This window comes from Sorex araneus, chromosome 4 (genome assembly GCF_027595985.1).
Source record: "Sorex araneus isolate mSorAra2 chromosome 4, mSorAra2.pri, whole genome shotgun sequence".
NCBI classification, from domain to species: domain Eukaryota; kingdom Metazoa; phylum Chordata; class Mammalia; order Eulipotyphla; family Soricidae; genus Sorex; species Sorex araneus.
Window position 1 is genome coordinate 195737670 of NC_073305.1, and position 14874 is coordinate 195752543.

At 54.5% G+C, this 14874-nt stretch overlaps 1 protein-coding gene across 1 annotated transcript; it reads right to left on the minus strand.

Moving 5' to 3' along the window:
- Window positions 1–223: 223 nt before the first annotated feature.
- Window positions 224–14529, minus strand: ACTL6B (actin like 6B). Its single transcript, XM_004617309.2, has 14 exons — window positions 14378–14529; window positions 13957–14033; window positions 13595–13760; window positions 13240–13340; window positions 6047–6144; window positions 5154–5248; window positions 4980–5086; window positions 4384–4473; window positions 4217–4278; window positions 4015–4129; window positions 3835–3915; window positions 3480–3575; window positions 3298–3384; window positions 224–524 (listed from the first exon to the last, which is right to left on the minus strand). Exons 1-14 carry the CDS (start codon window positions 14400–14402, stop codon window positions 444–446), a joined length of 1281 nt encoding a protein of 426 aa, XP_004617366.1. The 5' UTR covers window positions 14403–14529; the 3' UTR covers window positions 224–443.
- Between the last annotated feature and the right edge of the window lie 345 nt (window positions 14530–14874).

Consider the following 14874-nt stretch of genomic DNA (forward strand, 5'->3'; position numbering starts at 1 on the left):
TCAAGGAAGCCACGCCCCTTCAGAGAGCCACGCCCCCGGCCGAGCCCCTCCACAGTCACACTCCCGCCTCCCGCCTCTGTGCTCCGAGCTGCTTTACAAAGCTCTGCCTGGGGCCGCGCGGGGCATCCTCTCGGATTCAGCTTGAATCATCACGTCGGCCTGACCCTCCCTCATCTTCCTCCAGACCCCTGCCCCCCACTCCCCGCTTTCAAAGAGGCCAGACTGACATTTTCTCAAAACATTTTTACTCTTTCAACCCAGAAACATCACAATCTAAGAAGACGAGCGGATGGGGCTTGAAAAATAAATACGGGGACGCGCGGTGTAGGGGAGTGGTGGGGGAGGGGGCGGGATCCTGGAGCTGAGTTTGGGGGGGAAGCCGGCACCCCCATTCCTGTCCCTTCCCCGGTCGCTGGAGGCGGGCCGGTGGGGAGGGGGCGCCCTCAGGGGCACTTCCGCTCCACGCACTGCTTCCCGCCCTCCTCATACTCCTGCTTCGAGATCCACATTTGCTGGAAAGTGCCCTGTTGGTGGAAATGTCGCTGTGGGGCCTCCCCGCATGCACCCCTGCAGACTTGACCCCCAAGGTTCCTCCTGGCCCCTCTCCCTCGCAGGCACACCCCTGCTCTATATTCAGAGGCTAATCCGGGTGCCGGTGTGTAGTCTGCCCTGGAACATGCTCTTTTCTGCCCTCCACCCCAATTATAAGATGTACACACACACACACACACACACACACCCGCCAGCTGGTGGGACTTTGGGGTCACAGGGCTAACCCTGCTCTAGGGGCCATGCAGTGGGGATGGGTGAATTTGGATCCCATCCCAGAGGCTGGCGTGGAGCTCTGGACCCCAGACCACCACCCCCGGGTCCCCTGACCCACTCCCTGCACAGTGTTCCTCATGGTACCCTGTCACTGCGCTGGCCTCTCTCACCTTGTGTCTCTCATAGCCTCACCTTTGGTCACAGTAACTTCACACCCTGCAGACACTCATGCCTTCTGTTCTCCTAGCCTGAGACTTGTCAGCCCCTGGCTCAGCGCTCACCATTCTGGACTGTCCAGCACACGGCCTCTGGGTAATTTCTGCCTGCCAGCCTCTCCCCAGTTCTCTTTCTTCCCTGGTCCCACAGGGGAGGGTTCCAGATTCTGACACCTCTTCCAGGGGGTCCTCTGAACCTCCCACTCAGCTTGCCCACAGTTGAGAGTATTCACCGTCGTCTTCCCCCCTGAGAAAACCTGCCCCAGACGGACTCTGCTGAGGCCTCGGTCACTGTCTTCGCTTCTGCTGGCCCACCAGTGACCACTTGCGACATGTAGTTAATTGCCTAGTACAGAATGAGATGCGCCTTGGGTGCACCGTACCCCTGAGACTAAAGACTGAGGTCAGGGCCGGAGTGACAGTACAGTGGTAGGGCATTTGCTTTGCACCCAGCCGACCCAGGTTCAATCCCCAGCATCCCGTATGGTCCCCCAAATACTGCCAGGAGTAATTCCTGAGCGCAGAGCCAGGAGTAACCCTTGAGAATCACTGGGTGTTACCCAAAAAGCAAAATAAATAAATAAATAAAAATAAAGACTGAGGTCAGTCAAAAGAGTGTCAGCTTGTCAATTTGGGGCCCGAGCAATAATCTAGTGGGTTAGGTGCTTGCCTCGCACAGGCTGACCCAGGTGAGATCCTGGCACCGCATAGGGCCCCAGAAGTGCCACCAGGAGTAATCCCTGAGTTCAGAGCAAGGAGTAACCCCTGAGCATTGTTGGGTGTGCACTCCCCAAAAAACAACACTGTTTATATGGATCATATGAAAGGTTAATATTGTGACTATACTGGAGTAAAGTCTTGGGACAGGGCAGAGAAATAAATTGTGAGCTAAGGCGCTTGCTTTGCATGTGACTGATTCCAGTTCAATCCCCAGCACTACAAAAGCTAGTTGGGTCACCCCAGGCTCCAGGGCCCAATTGGCTCTGCATCCTCCAGCTCTTGCACTGAACTGCTGGCTCAGAGGACCAAGAGTCATCGGGAAGGGCTTCTGGGTGTCCCGAGCACCGCATATCCCAAATATGTAGTCCTCAAACTTCATTCCCTGTTTCATTGGACTTTTTATTGGAGGGGTGATCACACCCAGTGATGTTCAGGGGTTACTCCTGGCTCTGCACTTAGGAATTATTTCTGGCAGTGCTCGGGGGACCACATGGGATGACAGAATCAAACCCAGGTGCAAGGCAAGCACCCTCTCTGCTACACTATCTCCCCCGCCCCTGCTTAGACATTTTTTAAGTTACTGGAGCATTTGTGGATTTTTTTTTTCTGTTTTATTTTGGGAGGGCCACACCTGGCAATGCGTAGGGCTTACTTCTGGCTCTGCACTCAGGCATCACTCCTGCAGGTGCTCAGGAAAGTATGGAATGGCAGAGATCAAACCCGGGTCAGGAGCACACAAGGCGATGGCCCTGCACATTGTCCTATCACTCTGGCCCACGTTACTGGAACATTTGAAACGATGATGTGCCTCCTTCCTGTTGGACAGAGCTGGTCAAGCTGTGACCAGATTCTGCAAACTGGGCCACATCCTTCCCAACCCCTCTACAGCTTGGGAAAGTCCTACGTCCTTTTTCTTTTTTCTTTTTAGGTCACACCCAGCGATGCACAGGGGTCACTCCAGGCTCTGCACTCAGGAGTCACTCCTGGTGGTGCTCAGGGGACCATAAGGGATGCTGGAAATCGAACCCAGGTTAGCCACATGCAAGACAAACGCCCTCCCTGCTGTGCTATCGCTCCAGCCCCTGTCGTAGGTCTTTGACTCACATGCCTGGCCTGCTCGCTGCCTGAGGTCTGGCTGGGCGCACCCCACCATCCCAGCACCTCGTTTGCTGTGTCCCAGAGCTGTCCTGCCATCTCTGCCGGTCCAGTCCCTCCCTTAGATGTGGTCTCCCTTGAAGGAACCCGAAGGTACGCGGTCATGGGAAATTGGGGATGAACTGGCTCTGGCCTGTCGGTTGCTCATGGAGGCTGGACTGTGTCAGCCATCTGTTCCCTTCCAGATGCCCGCGTGGAGCCAACCTGTCCTTCTTCTCACTCCCGTCCCCCCCTACTCTGCTCTCTCTGGGTCTGCATGCCTCCTGGTGCCCACGGTGCCCCCTGAAGTTGAGCCCAACATACCTGAGCCATTGTCAGCTCACACTTCAGGGTCTCCCTCTGCTGGGGAGAGTGGGGTCCCATCTCGTCCCAGGCCAACTCGGCTCACTTCTCACCCCACCTCAGCAGCAGAGGAGTGCCTGGGGGTGACCCTGTCACTCACCAGCGAGGCCAGGATGGAGCCCCCGATCCAGGGGCTGAATTTGCGCTCCATTGTGCTGTTGCTGGCGATCAGCTTCAGCCGCATGCTCTGGGGAGAGAGGTGGGTGCACATGGGGTCCTCAGGGCCGACCAGGCAGCTGGACACTGGGAGGAGGGTGGCCCTGGGCCCCGCGGGTCTCCTACCGGTGGGGTCTTCTGTGAAAGCTCCCGGTTGAGTCTGTCGGTGAATCCCTGAAGCAGCGTGTTCCCGCCCGTGACAATGACGCTGCCATACAGGCCCTGGGGCAGGGAGGGGGTGAGCTGTGGGAAGGGGAGGGGGGGGAGCCGTGGGATCCGCCCCTGGGGCAAGAAGGGGGGAAGCGGTGAGGGGGGAGATGTGAAGCTGGGAGCTGTGGAAGCTGCCACTGAGGCAGGGAGGGAGAAGCCGTGTGGGGACAGGGGCAACTGTGGGGAGCAGGGGGAGCTGTGGGAACTGCCCCCAAGGCAGTGAGGGGGGAACCGCTCCCAGGTGGGGGGGCGCAGCGCAGGAGCCTCTCACCGGGCGGATGTCGATGTCACACATGCCAATGCTGGTGGTCACCACGTGGCCCACACCCAGCATGGTGTTTCCGGACAGCCCCTGCAGAGACAGGGGTCAGGCTGGGACATTCTGTGCCCTGCTCGGGGACCCTCCTCCCACAACCCCGGAGGTCCTGCCCCAGCCCTTCCGGCCCCTGACCTTGACATTGGAGGGGTCAAACAGGCCCTCGGGGATGCGCAGCCGCTCGGCACCATAGTCCGTGTTGTACCCGTTGGGCATCTCATAGTGCACCGTGGGCATCTGAGCCGCCACCCTGCACGGGGAGGAGAGACTCTGCCCCCGGTGCTCCCAGGGGAGCAGACAGCCCCGGGTCCCTCCACCCCCTGCGGGCCCCACTCACTGCTCGTCGTAGGGGGAGTCAGACACCTGCAACACAGAGGCCTGGAAGTCCTGGATCACCTCCTGAGAACCGGGCGGGGGGCTGAGCTCAGCACCCCAACCCACCCCTGCTCAAGGCCCCCGGGGAGGAGCGGGAGGGGCAGGCTTGGGGACCACTCCGGGGCTCACGTTGCACATGTAGTTATGCCAGGACTTGGAGACCTGCGGGAGCTTCTCCTTCTTCTTCCAGTTTGGGGGGGCACCCTCCCGTACAGGCTCCTGTGGGGGCACAGACTGTGAGCACCATCCTCGAGACCCCCGGCACTTGCCGGCACTGGGGCCCTTCCCCGGGACGAGAGAGAGATGGGGGGACAGGGTCTGCACCCCAAATGTGGATGGGCATGTCCATGGGGTCCAACAGCAGTTGACACTGCCGATCTGAGAAGCTCAGGTGGGGGCCTGGGTGGGCAGAACCCCTAGGAGGCAGGGCCCCCCAAGCCCACACCCCGCGGGGCCTGGGTGCCAGGGTGCCAGCAGATACAAGCAGTCTATCATCTGAGGCACTTCCAGCCCTGGTCCCTGCTCGAGGTCGCACAGACCCTATGGGCAAGGCAGCCTCCAGTCGGAGCTGAGCCCACCTGCGGTGTCACATGTCTCTAGCGGCTGGCTAAGTGCCCTGGTTGCGTCCATCTGTCCAGCCCGGATGCTGAGAGGGTGACACGAGCCTCAGCATTCTCTGGGGGCCTGGCTTCCCTCCCCACCGGGGTCCGTGCGAGGGGCCCCACCTTGGCCGCGATCATGTAGGGCGGGATGATCTCTATGGCCATCTCCTGAAAGAGCTCCCGGCACTGCATGGAGATGAAGTCCCCAGCCAGGGGCGACTTGACGATGCCTGGAAGGAGGGGGCAGGTCGGGGCCTGATCTGCACAGGCCCCTCACAGCCCCCACGGAGGCCCCACCTTGCTGCAGCACGTAGCCGTCGTGCACGGGGATGGCCGTGGTGTGTGTGGCGCCGCTGTCCAGTACCAGGCCGGTGGAGCGGCCGTTTGCAAAGCTGACGTGAGGGACGAAGGTCAAAGAGACGGGGGACAGCACGGAGGCACGGGCGGGGCTGGGGGCTGGGGGGGCTGAGCCCCACCCTCCTTCTCTTTCCTCTCATTCTCAGTCCCATGGGCCACCTGTCATTCGAGTCTATGCTGTACCCGAGCAGATGGGGACAGGAGGCCTCGGAACTGGACACCCCTCCCTCTTCCCCCAGCCCCAGCTCTGCTCTCTGCCTGTCCCATCCTGTCAACTCAGCCTAATTCAAGGAATGAGAAAAGGCTGCTGGTGTGCCCCCATCTCGACCCCATCCCAGAGGCCTTCTGAATCACGGAGGTATATTCCTCCAGAACACTCTTCTTTTGTTTTGTTTGGGGGTCACACCTGATGGTACTCAAGGGTTACTCCCAGCTCTGCATTCAGAAATTACTCCTGGCTGTGCTCAGAGGACCATGTGGGATGCCGAGGATTGAGCCCGGGTCTGCGGCATGCAAGGCAAGCTCCACTATACTATCACTCTGGCCCCAATGCTGCTTTTAATTTTTGTTTTCTTGGCCACACCCGGCAGTGCTCAGGACTTTCTCCTGGCTCTGCACTCAGGGATCACCCCCGGAGGGCTCCAGAGACCACATGGGATGCCAGGGATTGAATCTGGATCAGCTGCAAGTGAGGCAAGTGCCCTACTTGTCCTATCACTCCAGCCCCAGCCCCTAGCGTCTTTATCTCCCTAGAATCAGGCCCAGCCCCCGTTAGGACACCAGGCCCTCCACCCTGTCTCCACCCAGGCAGCACGTCTGGCCCCAGAGGATACGCAGTGAGCACCGCTGTCTTGCACAGGAAGAAGGCAGGAATGTTGTATTGCTCGAACATCAGCTCCGTCAGCTTCTCCCTCTTGGCCCGGGTGTTCCACTGGGGAGAAAGTGCGAGAGGACAGCATTCAGGAAGGGGGAGCCCCAGCGATACTCATCCACATCCCAGATCTATGACCTCTGAGTCCCACTCATGGAGGCTGGGCCCCCCTGCATGCGGTACCCGTGTTGGAGGTGAAAGGTCCCCATCCTGATATAGCTGCAGAAACAAACTCCACGGGAGAGTGGGTTGCCTCAGGTGGCCTACAAGCTCTCTGCAGAGCTGGGTCTAATCCAATTCTGTGATTCCGGGCCCAGTGCTCTTTATTAGATAATACAGACACATCCCAGGCTCCTCCCATCTTCCTTCCCTTTTCTGATCACCCCAGAATTAAGCAAACTGAGGAAGAGGGTTTCTGGGTAATATGGAGAACTGAACACAATATCGAGGGTTTGGTTGGGGTCACGGCCACTGGTGCTTAGGGCTTACTCCTGGCTCTGTGCTCAGGAATCACCCCCGGTGGTGCTCAGGGGACCATATGGGGTGCCAGGGATCGAACCTGGGTGGGCAGCATGCAAGACCCTACCCACTGTACTAATGCTTCAACCCACAATGTCAAGTTTTATTCCCTCGAAGATTCCAGCAAAATTGCAAGGCAACTTAACAAAACATAAGCCTGGGGGCCAAGGCCTGTGGGGGTGGGGAGATAGCTCAAGGGCTAGAGCCTGGGCTGGATATGCAGGAGGCCTGGGCTGATCCCTAACACCATGTGGGTCCACCAACACTTTATTTATTTATTTATTTTGGTTTTGGGTTACACCCAGTGGTGCTCAGAAGTTAACCCTGGCTCTGCACTAGAAACTACTACTACTGGCCGTGCTAGGGTGACCCTATGGGATGCCCCCTGGTCAGCTGTATGCAAGGCAAATGCCCTCCGTACTGTACCATCACTCGGGCCCACCCCCTGTGATACTTTAGGAAGCAACCCCTAAGCTCCATTCCTGGAGCATCCCCTGAGCACTGTTGGACATGGCAAACACATACACACACACACACACACACACACACACACACACACACCAAAGATAAATAAATCTGGGGCTCAGTAAAGCAGAGCAGTGGTAGAAACAATACTTTTGCAGGAATGAGGTTCTGGGTTCAATCCCTGTTCCCAAAAAGACAGAAACCCATGAAAGTCAACACGCCTGTCTCCCGTTTCCAGCAACTCAGCAGTCACGCCCATAAGTCACTTCTAATTTCTGCCAGATAATTTCATCATCGGCCACGATCCAGAGTCACATGTCCTTCTCTCCCGGAAGGGAACATAACACGACTCATATCATAACCATGCCACAGACTCCACGCCAGGATGTTTCATTTGGGACGCTCCGCAGGGGGTGGGTGAGACCCCTCCTGCCCCAAGGTACCCAGCCTCACAGCCAAAAACTTCTAGAACTCAACCGCCACCATGCACATGGTTGCTCTCCACACACTCGAGCAGCGCCTCACCCAGAAGTGAATGTATTTCTGAACTGCGCAGCCGCAAATGTGGCTGCAACCAATCTTAGAGGGAAATATGTGTGTATATATATGTATATACACACACATATATATATACATACACACATATATATGTGTATGCACTATGTAAATGTGGTGTAGTACTCATATATACATATATAATATACAATATATGCATATATACATATATGTGAGGGCTGGAGCCTTATATATATGAATATATATATATGTGTGTGTGTATGAGGGCTGGAGCAATAGCACAGCAGTAGGGCATTTGCCTTGCACGTAGCCAACCCAGGTTTGGTTCCTCCACCCCTCTCGGAAAGCCCGGCAAGCTACCAAGAGTATCTCGCCCACACAGCAGAGCCTCACAAGCTACCCATGGCATATTTGATATGCCAAAAACAGTAACAAGTCTCACAATGGAGATGTTACTGGTGCCTGCTTGAGCAAATAGGTGAGCAACGGAATGACAGTGATACAGTGATACACACACACACACACACATATATTTAACAACATATTAGTGATTTCTTATAGAAGGGCTTAATGGCCCCTGGGTGAAATACAACAATCTTCACACTCTTTCCTCTAAGGAAACTTATTTGGAGCATTTTCAATGGTTTTTCATAATAAACAATATGAAATAAATTATTTTGGTTCTTCTCTAGGGCAGGGATTGGGGTTCGGAATGGAAGCATCCAAAACATGATAGTGAGAAGGTATAATGGTGGTGGACTTGGTGTTCGAATATTAAATGTAATCAAATATTGTGAACCACTTTATAAAAATTCTTTTAAATGTAAAAAAAAATCAATAGCTATAAGGGGTTGGAGTGATAGTATAGCAGGTAAGGCACTGGACTTACACACAGTCAACCTGGGTTTGACCCCAGCACTGCCAGGAGTAATTCCTAATGCAAAACTAGGAGTAAACCCTGAACATCTCTGGGTATGGTCACCAAAACAAAGGGGAAAAATCACTAGCTACCAAGGAGTTGCAAATCAAAGCTCAAATGAGGGGCTGGAGCAATAGCACAGTGAGTACGGTGTTTGCCTTGCATGCGGCCAACCCGGGTTCGATTCCCAGCATCTCATATGGTCCCCTGAGCACCTCCAGGAGTAATTCCTGAGTGCAAAGTCAGGAGTAACCCCTGTGCATCACCAGGTGTGACACCCCCCCAAAAAAAAAGAAAATAAAAAGCTCAAATGAGACACCTCTTTAGACTCACTTGGGAAATGATGATTAAAAAACAAAACAGAGGGGCTGTGGAGATAGGCCAGTGGCCAGGGGATTGCGCCTGGCTGAGACCCAAGCTCAAACCCATCACCACGTGGTCTCCTGAGCATCACCATAATCACCCCCGTGAACCCTAGTAGTGTCAGGCCTGATCACTGAATCCTTGGTGATTGGCTGAATATTGCCGAGAATCAGAGCACCCCCCCCCAACACACACACACAAAAACCCAAGATAACAAGTGTTGGAAAGAATGTGTGAATTAAAATGTTGGGAAAGTAAATAGTTCTTGGCTGTTGAGAGAAACAGGGCACAGTTCCTCAGAAAGTACAGCAACAGTGGGGCCGGAGCAATAGAACAGCAGGGAGGGCACTTGCTTTGCATGCAGCTGACTCAGGTTCAAACCCTGGCACCCCATATGATCCCCCGAGCCCTCCAGGACTGGTGATTCCTGAGTGCAGAGCCAGGAGTAACCCCTGAGCATTGCTGGATGTGGCCCCCAAACAAATAAACAAAAAAGTTCTGCATAGAATTAACATGGCTCAGTTATACTCTTTTATTGCATTTTTAAATACTCTGTTATTGCACGCCCAGTTATACTCTTGAAAGAACTCAGGATGGAGTCCAAGAAATTTTGGTGGATGGATAGTGGGTGAGAGGTACTGTGAGATGTGGAAACTGTACCCCTGAAACATAAATAGTCTTGGGGCTGGAGTAATAATATAGCAGGCAGAACTCTTGCCTTGCATGTGGCTGATCCAGGCTCAATCTCGCCCTTCATCTGATCCCCCAAGCCTGCCAGGAGTGGTCCCTGAGCACACAGCCAAGAGTAAGCCCTGAGCACTACTGATGTGGCTCCTAATCAAACAACAACAAACATATACAGTCATGGGGCCAGAGAGACAGCCTGAGGCGGAGGTGTGCTTTGCACATGGGAATACTGAGTTCATTCCTTGGCACAGTATGGTCCCCTGAGCTCTTCAAGCAGAAATCCCTAAGCACAGAGCTGGTAAAGCTTCTGAGCGCTGCTGGGAATGGCTCCAAAACCCAAACCAAAGATATAAAACTTATAAACCAATATGACACCAAGAAAAGAAAAAAACTCCCCAAATGACTGATAGCAGTATTATCTACAATCGCCAAAAGTGGGAACAAAATAAAGAACATCAGTGGATAAAGGAAGAAAATTTGATTGTGGTATGCCTATCCGATGGACAGTTATGCTGGCATAGTAATTAAGTACAAATCATGGCATGAAATGAATGGCTCTTAAAAACAGTTTACTGGGGGGCAGCATGATAGTAAATCGGGTAGGGCATTTGCTTGGCACACAGCGTGCGGGGTATGATCTTTGGCATCCCATATGCAACCCCCCTAGGACTGCCAGGAATAATTCCTGAGTGCAGAGCCAGGAGTAACCCCTGAGCATTGCTGGGTGTGACCCAAAAAGAAAAAAAAAGTTTATTAAATGAAAGTCCCATGAAGCATGATTGAACTTCGAGGAAAAATCCAGACAGGTACATCCACAGGGCCAGAACACAGATTGGTGACTTCCCAGGCTGGAGGCAGGGGAGAGGGAGAGAAGCAGCTGAAAGAAAGTGCAGTTGCCTCTGGGATGATGGACATGTTTGGGAAGTAGAGCAGAGAGAGTATACCAAATGTCCCTGGATTATTCACATTAAAGTGTTCATTGCATGCTATGGAACTGCAAGAGGCGAAGAGGAGAGGAATATATCCCCCAGGACTGGGAAGAATAAGAAAGGAGAAAACAGCAAGGTTCTTTGGAGGCCGGAAACCAGAGAAGTGGGTGCCATGAGAATGAGCTCGCACAAGAGCACCGCCTCCTGAGCCCAGGGTGGAGGCTCCGCAGAGGGGTGAGCAATTGGTCGTTTCAGGTCTTCCTGGAGGTTGAGGTGAAGGGAGAACTAAAATAAGAGGGTTTCAAGCTGCTCCAATTAGTTATTCAAGACACACACCACATTCTCCATTTCCATGACCCCCCCATCCCCCATTGAAGAAAGGAAGTTTGCTTCCCTGAGAGAGGGGGTTGAGGGTCTCTGCGCGGGCAGGACAGTTGCTGACACAGGGGAGTTGGGTGACTCTATGACAGGGAAGGTGGAGACACCAGCCCTGTTCCCTGTTCCCTTATTTGTGTCCAGAAACTAGTCCTGTCTCCCAGGTAGAAGTCTCCCTGTGGATTACACAAAAGACTGAAAGTTTCCATTCTCAGAGGATGCCAGTAAAACACCCCAGGACATCAGCCCAGAACAAAGACGGGCCACAAGCTGCCACACCACACAGCTTCCAACGGGCTGCCGGGTCCCCACACATACACAAAAGCAGCCAAAAGAGACAGACAGAGAGACTCCTGAGGGGGCAGAATAAAGGCAACTTGTCAGAACAGAAATTACGCTGTTTTTCAGAGATATGGAAACTTTTAAAGACAAAATCAAAGTCAATGATATCCTTTGTGAGTTCACAGACTAGGATGTGCTTAAAAAAAAAAAGAAAAGAAAATCTGGGCTGGGGTTGTGTGACTCAGGAGGTCGGCTAGCACAACCTCTATGTGCAAGGTTCACAAATGATCCACAATACTGCACTGCCAACCCCCAGCCCCCAACACCACTGGGGGTGGTCCTGGCAACTAAAGAAGCACTGTAGCACTGTCGCACTGTTGTCCTGTTGTTCATCAATTTGCTCGAGCAGGCATCAGTAACGTCTTTATGGTGAGAGTTGTTACTGTTTTTGGCATATCAAATACACCACAGGTAGCTTGCCAGGCTCTGCCATGCGGGCAGGATACTCTCGGTAGCTTGCCGGGCTCTCCGAGAGGGATGGAGGAATCAAACCTGGGCCGGCCATGGGCAACTAAAGAAAACATAAAATAAAGAGGAAAATTCATGCAAAAAAAGGAACCCCTGGGATTAAAAATGCAGGAGCGGGTCAGAGAGATAGTACAGAGGGTAGGTTGCTTGTCTTACATGCAGCTGACATAGGCTCAATCCCCAGCATCCCATATGGTTCGCCAAGGACTGCCAGGAGTAATTCCTGAGTGCAGAGCCAAGAGTAACCCCTGATCATTGCCGGGTGTGACCCAAACACAAAAAACAAATATTTAAAATAAAAATAAAATACAGTTGCTAATTTATTTTCAATAGGAAAATAAGATACATGCTCATTTGCCATAGTTTCTTATATTTTTTTCTAATACTAATTTATCATTTTACATTTTTATTGGAAAATCTATAATACCTAAAAATTTCCACAAGGAGCAAGCTAAGTGTGAAATTTAGAGGTAGGGTAGGAAAGAACAAAAAAGAAAATCTAAAAGAGATGTGGCTTAGGGGCTGGAACGATAGCACAGCGGGTAGGGCGTTTGCCTTGCACGTGGCCAACCCAGGTTCAATTCCCAGCATCCCATATGATCCTCTGAGCACCGCCAGGAGTACTCCTGAGTGCAGAGCCAGGAGTAACCCCTGTGCAATGCCAGGTGTGACCCCCAAAAAAAAGAAAAAAAAAGAGATGTGGCTTAGTGGTAACAATCTTTGGTTTTTAAACTTGAGACCTTGAATTGAACCCTCAGTACTTCCAGAGAAAGCAGGAGGAAGAGTGAGAGAGAGAGAGAGAAGCAAATAAATGGAAAGAAGGGGGTATGATGAGTTTTTTAAAAATACTTTTAAAAAGAAATCAAGTATACGTAAATAACTAAAGTATTAACTTAAGAAGTCAAGGGTCTGAGGACACAGCTTTCCATGCATGAAGTTCTGAGTTAGATTCTCAGCACCAATAAACAAATAAATTAATAACAGTTTAAAAAGGACTTGGGGCAGAGTGATAGTATAGTATTTAGGGCACTTGCCCTGCATGTGGCTGATCTGGGTTCAATACCTGGCACCTCATATGGTCCCCTGAGCCTGCCAGGAGTAATTTCTGAGCACAGAGCCAGGAGTAACCCCTGAGCACTGCTGGATGTAGCCTCCAAACCAAATAATAATAAGATTAAAAGGACTTGGGGAAAAATGGTTTATGCAAGGATGGTTGTGCTGGGGCCAAAGTGATAGCACAGTGGAGAGGGTGTTGTGCCTTGTACATGGTCGACCCGGGTTCGACCCCCAGCATCCCATATGGTCCTCCGAGCACCGCCAGGAGTAATTCCTGAGTGCAGAGCCAGGAGTAATCCCTGAGCACCTCTGGGTATGACTCAAAAAGCCAAAAAACAAAAAAGCAAAGGATGATTGGCTGGAGGGATGAGACGAAGTCTAGGAGACAAGGTGGATGCAGAGTATAGAGATGTGTGAAAAGCCAGGGGCATGGTTGATGGCAGCAGTTTGATGGGGGGGTGCGAGAAAGGATGGACCCAAGCCCAGAGCTGACCCAGGGCTGGGTGAGGCACTTACCGGGGCCTCAGACATGAGCACTGGGTGCAGGTTTGGCTCAGACTTGACGTGTTTGCTGTATGTGTGGTCCAGGATGGCGCGGAAGCACTCCCAGTCCTCGACTAAGGCCAGGAGAGCGGCGTGGAGAGATGAGGGCGGGCAGGCAGGGTGGAGACAGAAGGAGAGCAAGGAGGGAGGCCAAGTGCAGGGAACCAGGAGTAAGACCACCTTCAGGAGCCAGCCCCCCTTCCCGGGAACCTGGCAGGCCCTGGGCTGGGAGCCAGGCGGCTGCTGGAAGCCAAGAGGGGGCCCCTGGTATGTGATGCTGTGTGCCTAGCAATGGGGTGTGTGTCAGGAGGTGGTGGGGGTCCCTTACTCATGCCATTCTTGAGGGGCGACATGACCTCCGCCCCATCCCGGGGCACGTGCAGGGCGTTGGTGTCGATATGGAAGATCTTCCCTTTCTTCTCTTTCTCCCCCTCCAGCTCCAGCCCGCCCCCCTCCTCGGCGGCCAGCAGGCCCACGGTGGTGGGGAAGTCAGCCTGGAAGGGGCGGAAGCAGGGACAGAGATCAACTTCCAGCCCAGCCGGCCCCTGGCAGGGCCCTCAGCCTGGCCCTGGGTTTGTTCCAACGTCCCGCGACTCTTCTCTCTGGGCTGGGCGCACCCCAGGTGGCACGGGGGTTGAGTGGGAGGCAGTCCAGAACCCCGAGGAGCCGGGACGGTGCTGGCTAGCTCACCTTGGGACAGTCCTCCCCGGCGTAGCCAGCGCGGACCGAGAAGGAGCCGATGTCAAAGACCAGCGCCCCCACCTCATCTGTGCGGGGAGAGAGGAGTGTGAGGGACGTCCCCCAGCCCCGAGGAGGGATCAGAGCCCCCCAGTCTGGCCTCAGTGGCGGCAGGCGGGTCCTGAGCCTTCGGAGCCCGCGGCCTGGCTGGGGCCACGGTGTTCTGCTGGCCAGGCCAGGACGGGGCCGGGCAGAGGTGGGCTGGGCGGCGGGGCGCGGGGCTCGGCGTGCGCGGGACGGCGGTGCCAGATCCTAGCCCGGGCTGCACCCGCTCGGGCGCCGAGATGCCAAGCCCGGGGGTGCCCGAAGCTCTGCGTCGCGCGGGTTCGAGACAGCGCCGGGCCGCGCAGCCTGCAGCCCGACGCTCGCTCACCTCCGCCGTAGACGCCCCCGCTCATAGTGGCCTCGCGGCGCGGCTCGCGGCCCCTGGGCGGCGGCGGGATCAGCACCGAGGCGGCCGGACAGCTCCTGGGATCCCGGGCGGGGCGGGGAGGGGCGCGCAGCGACCAATCGGAAGGCCGGATCCCCCGCCCCCAACGGTGCCGCCGATTGGCTGCGAGGAGAGACAATAACTGGGCCGGGGGCCGCTGCTTTAAAGGGCCAGCCAACTCGCGGGTGGACTGCGAGGAAGAGGAGAGCATCCTCTAGGGATAGACTGGGGACCTGCCAAGTGATGGGGCTCTAGGTGAAGGCGCCCAAGTCAGGGAAGCATCGTCCTCAGGCTCCTGAGTAAGGTTCCGCCCTAACCGGGGCAGAAGGAAATGCGGAAGAGGGAGGGAAGGGAAGAAGGAAGGAGGTGGGCGAAGGGGGTGTCTTCATCTTCCCCCTTTGCAGTCCGCCTCGTCCCTGGGTGGCCAGTCCTTCGGGGCC

Excerpts from the sequence above, each read along its gene's own strand:
- ACTL6B (XM_004617309.2), bottom strand. The coding sequence starts at position 14,402 with ATGAGCGGGGGCGTCTACGGCGGAG. Across the intron at positions 4,279-4,383 it reads GGCATAACTACATGTGCAAC|GAGGTGATCCAGGACTTCCA; the intron begins GTGAGCCCCGGA and ends CCCGGTTCTCAG. Across the intron at positions 3,916-4,014 it reads TTGACCCCTCCAATGTCAAG|GGGCTGTCCGGAAACACCAT; the intron begins GTCAGGGGCCGG and ends CTGTCTCTGCAG.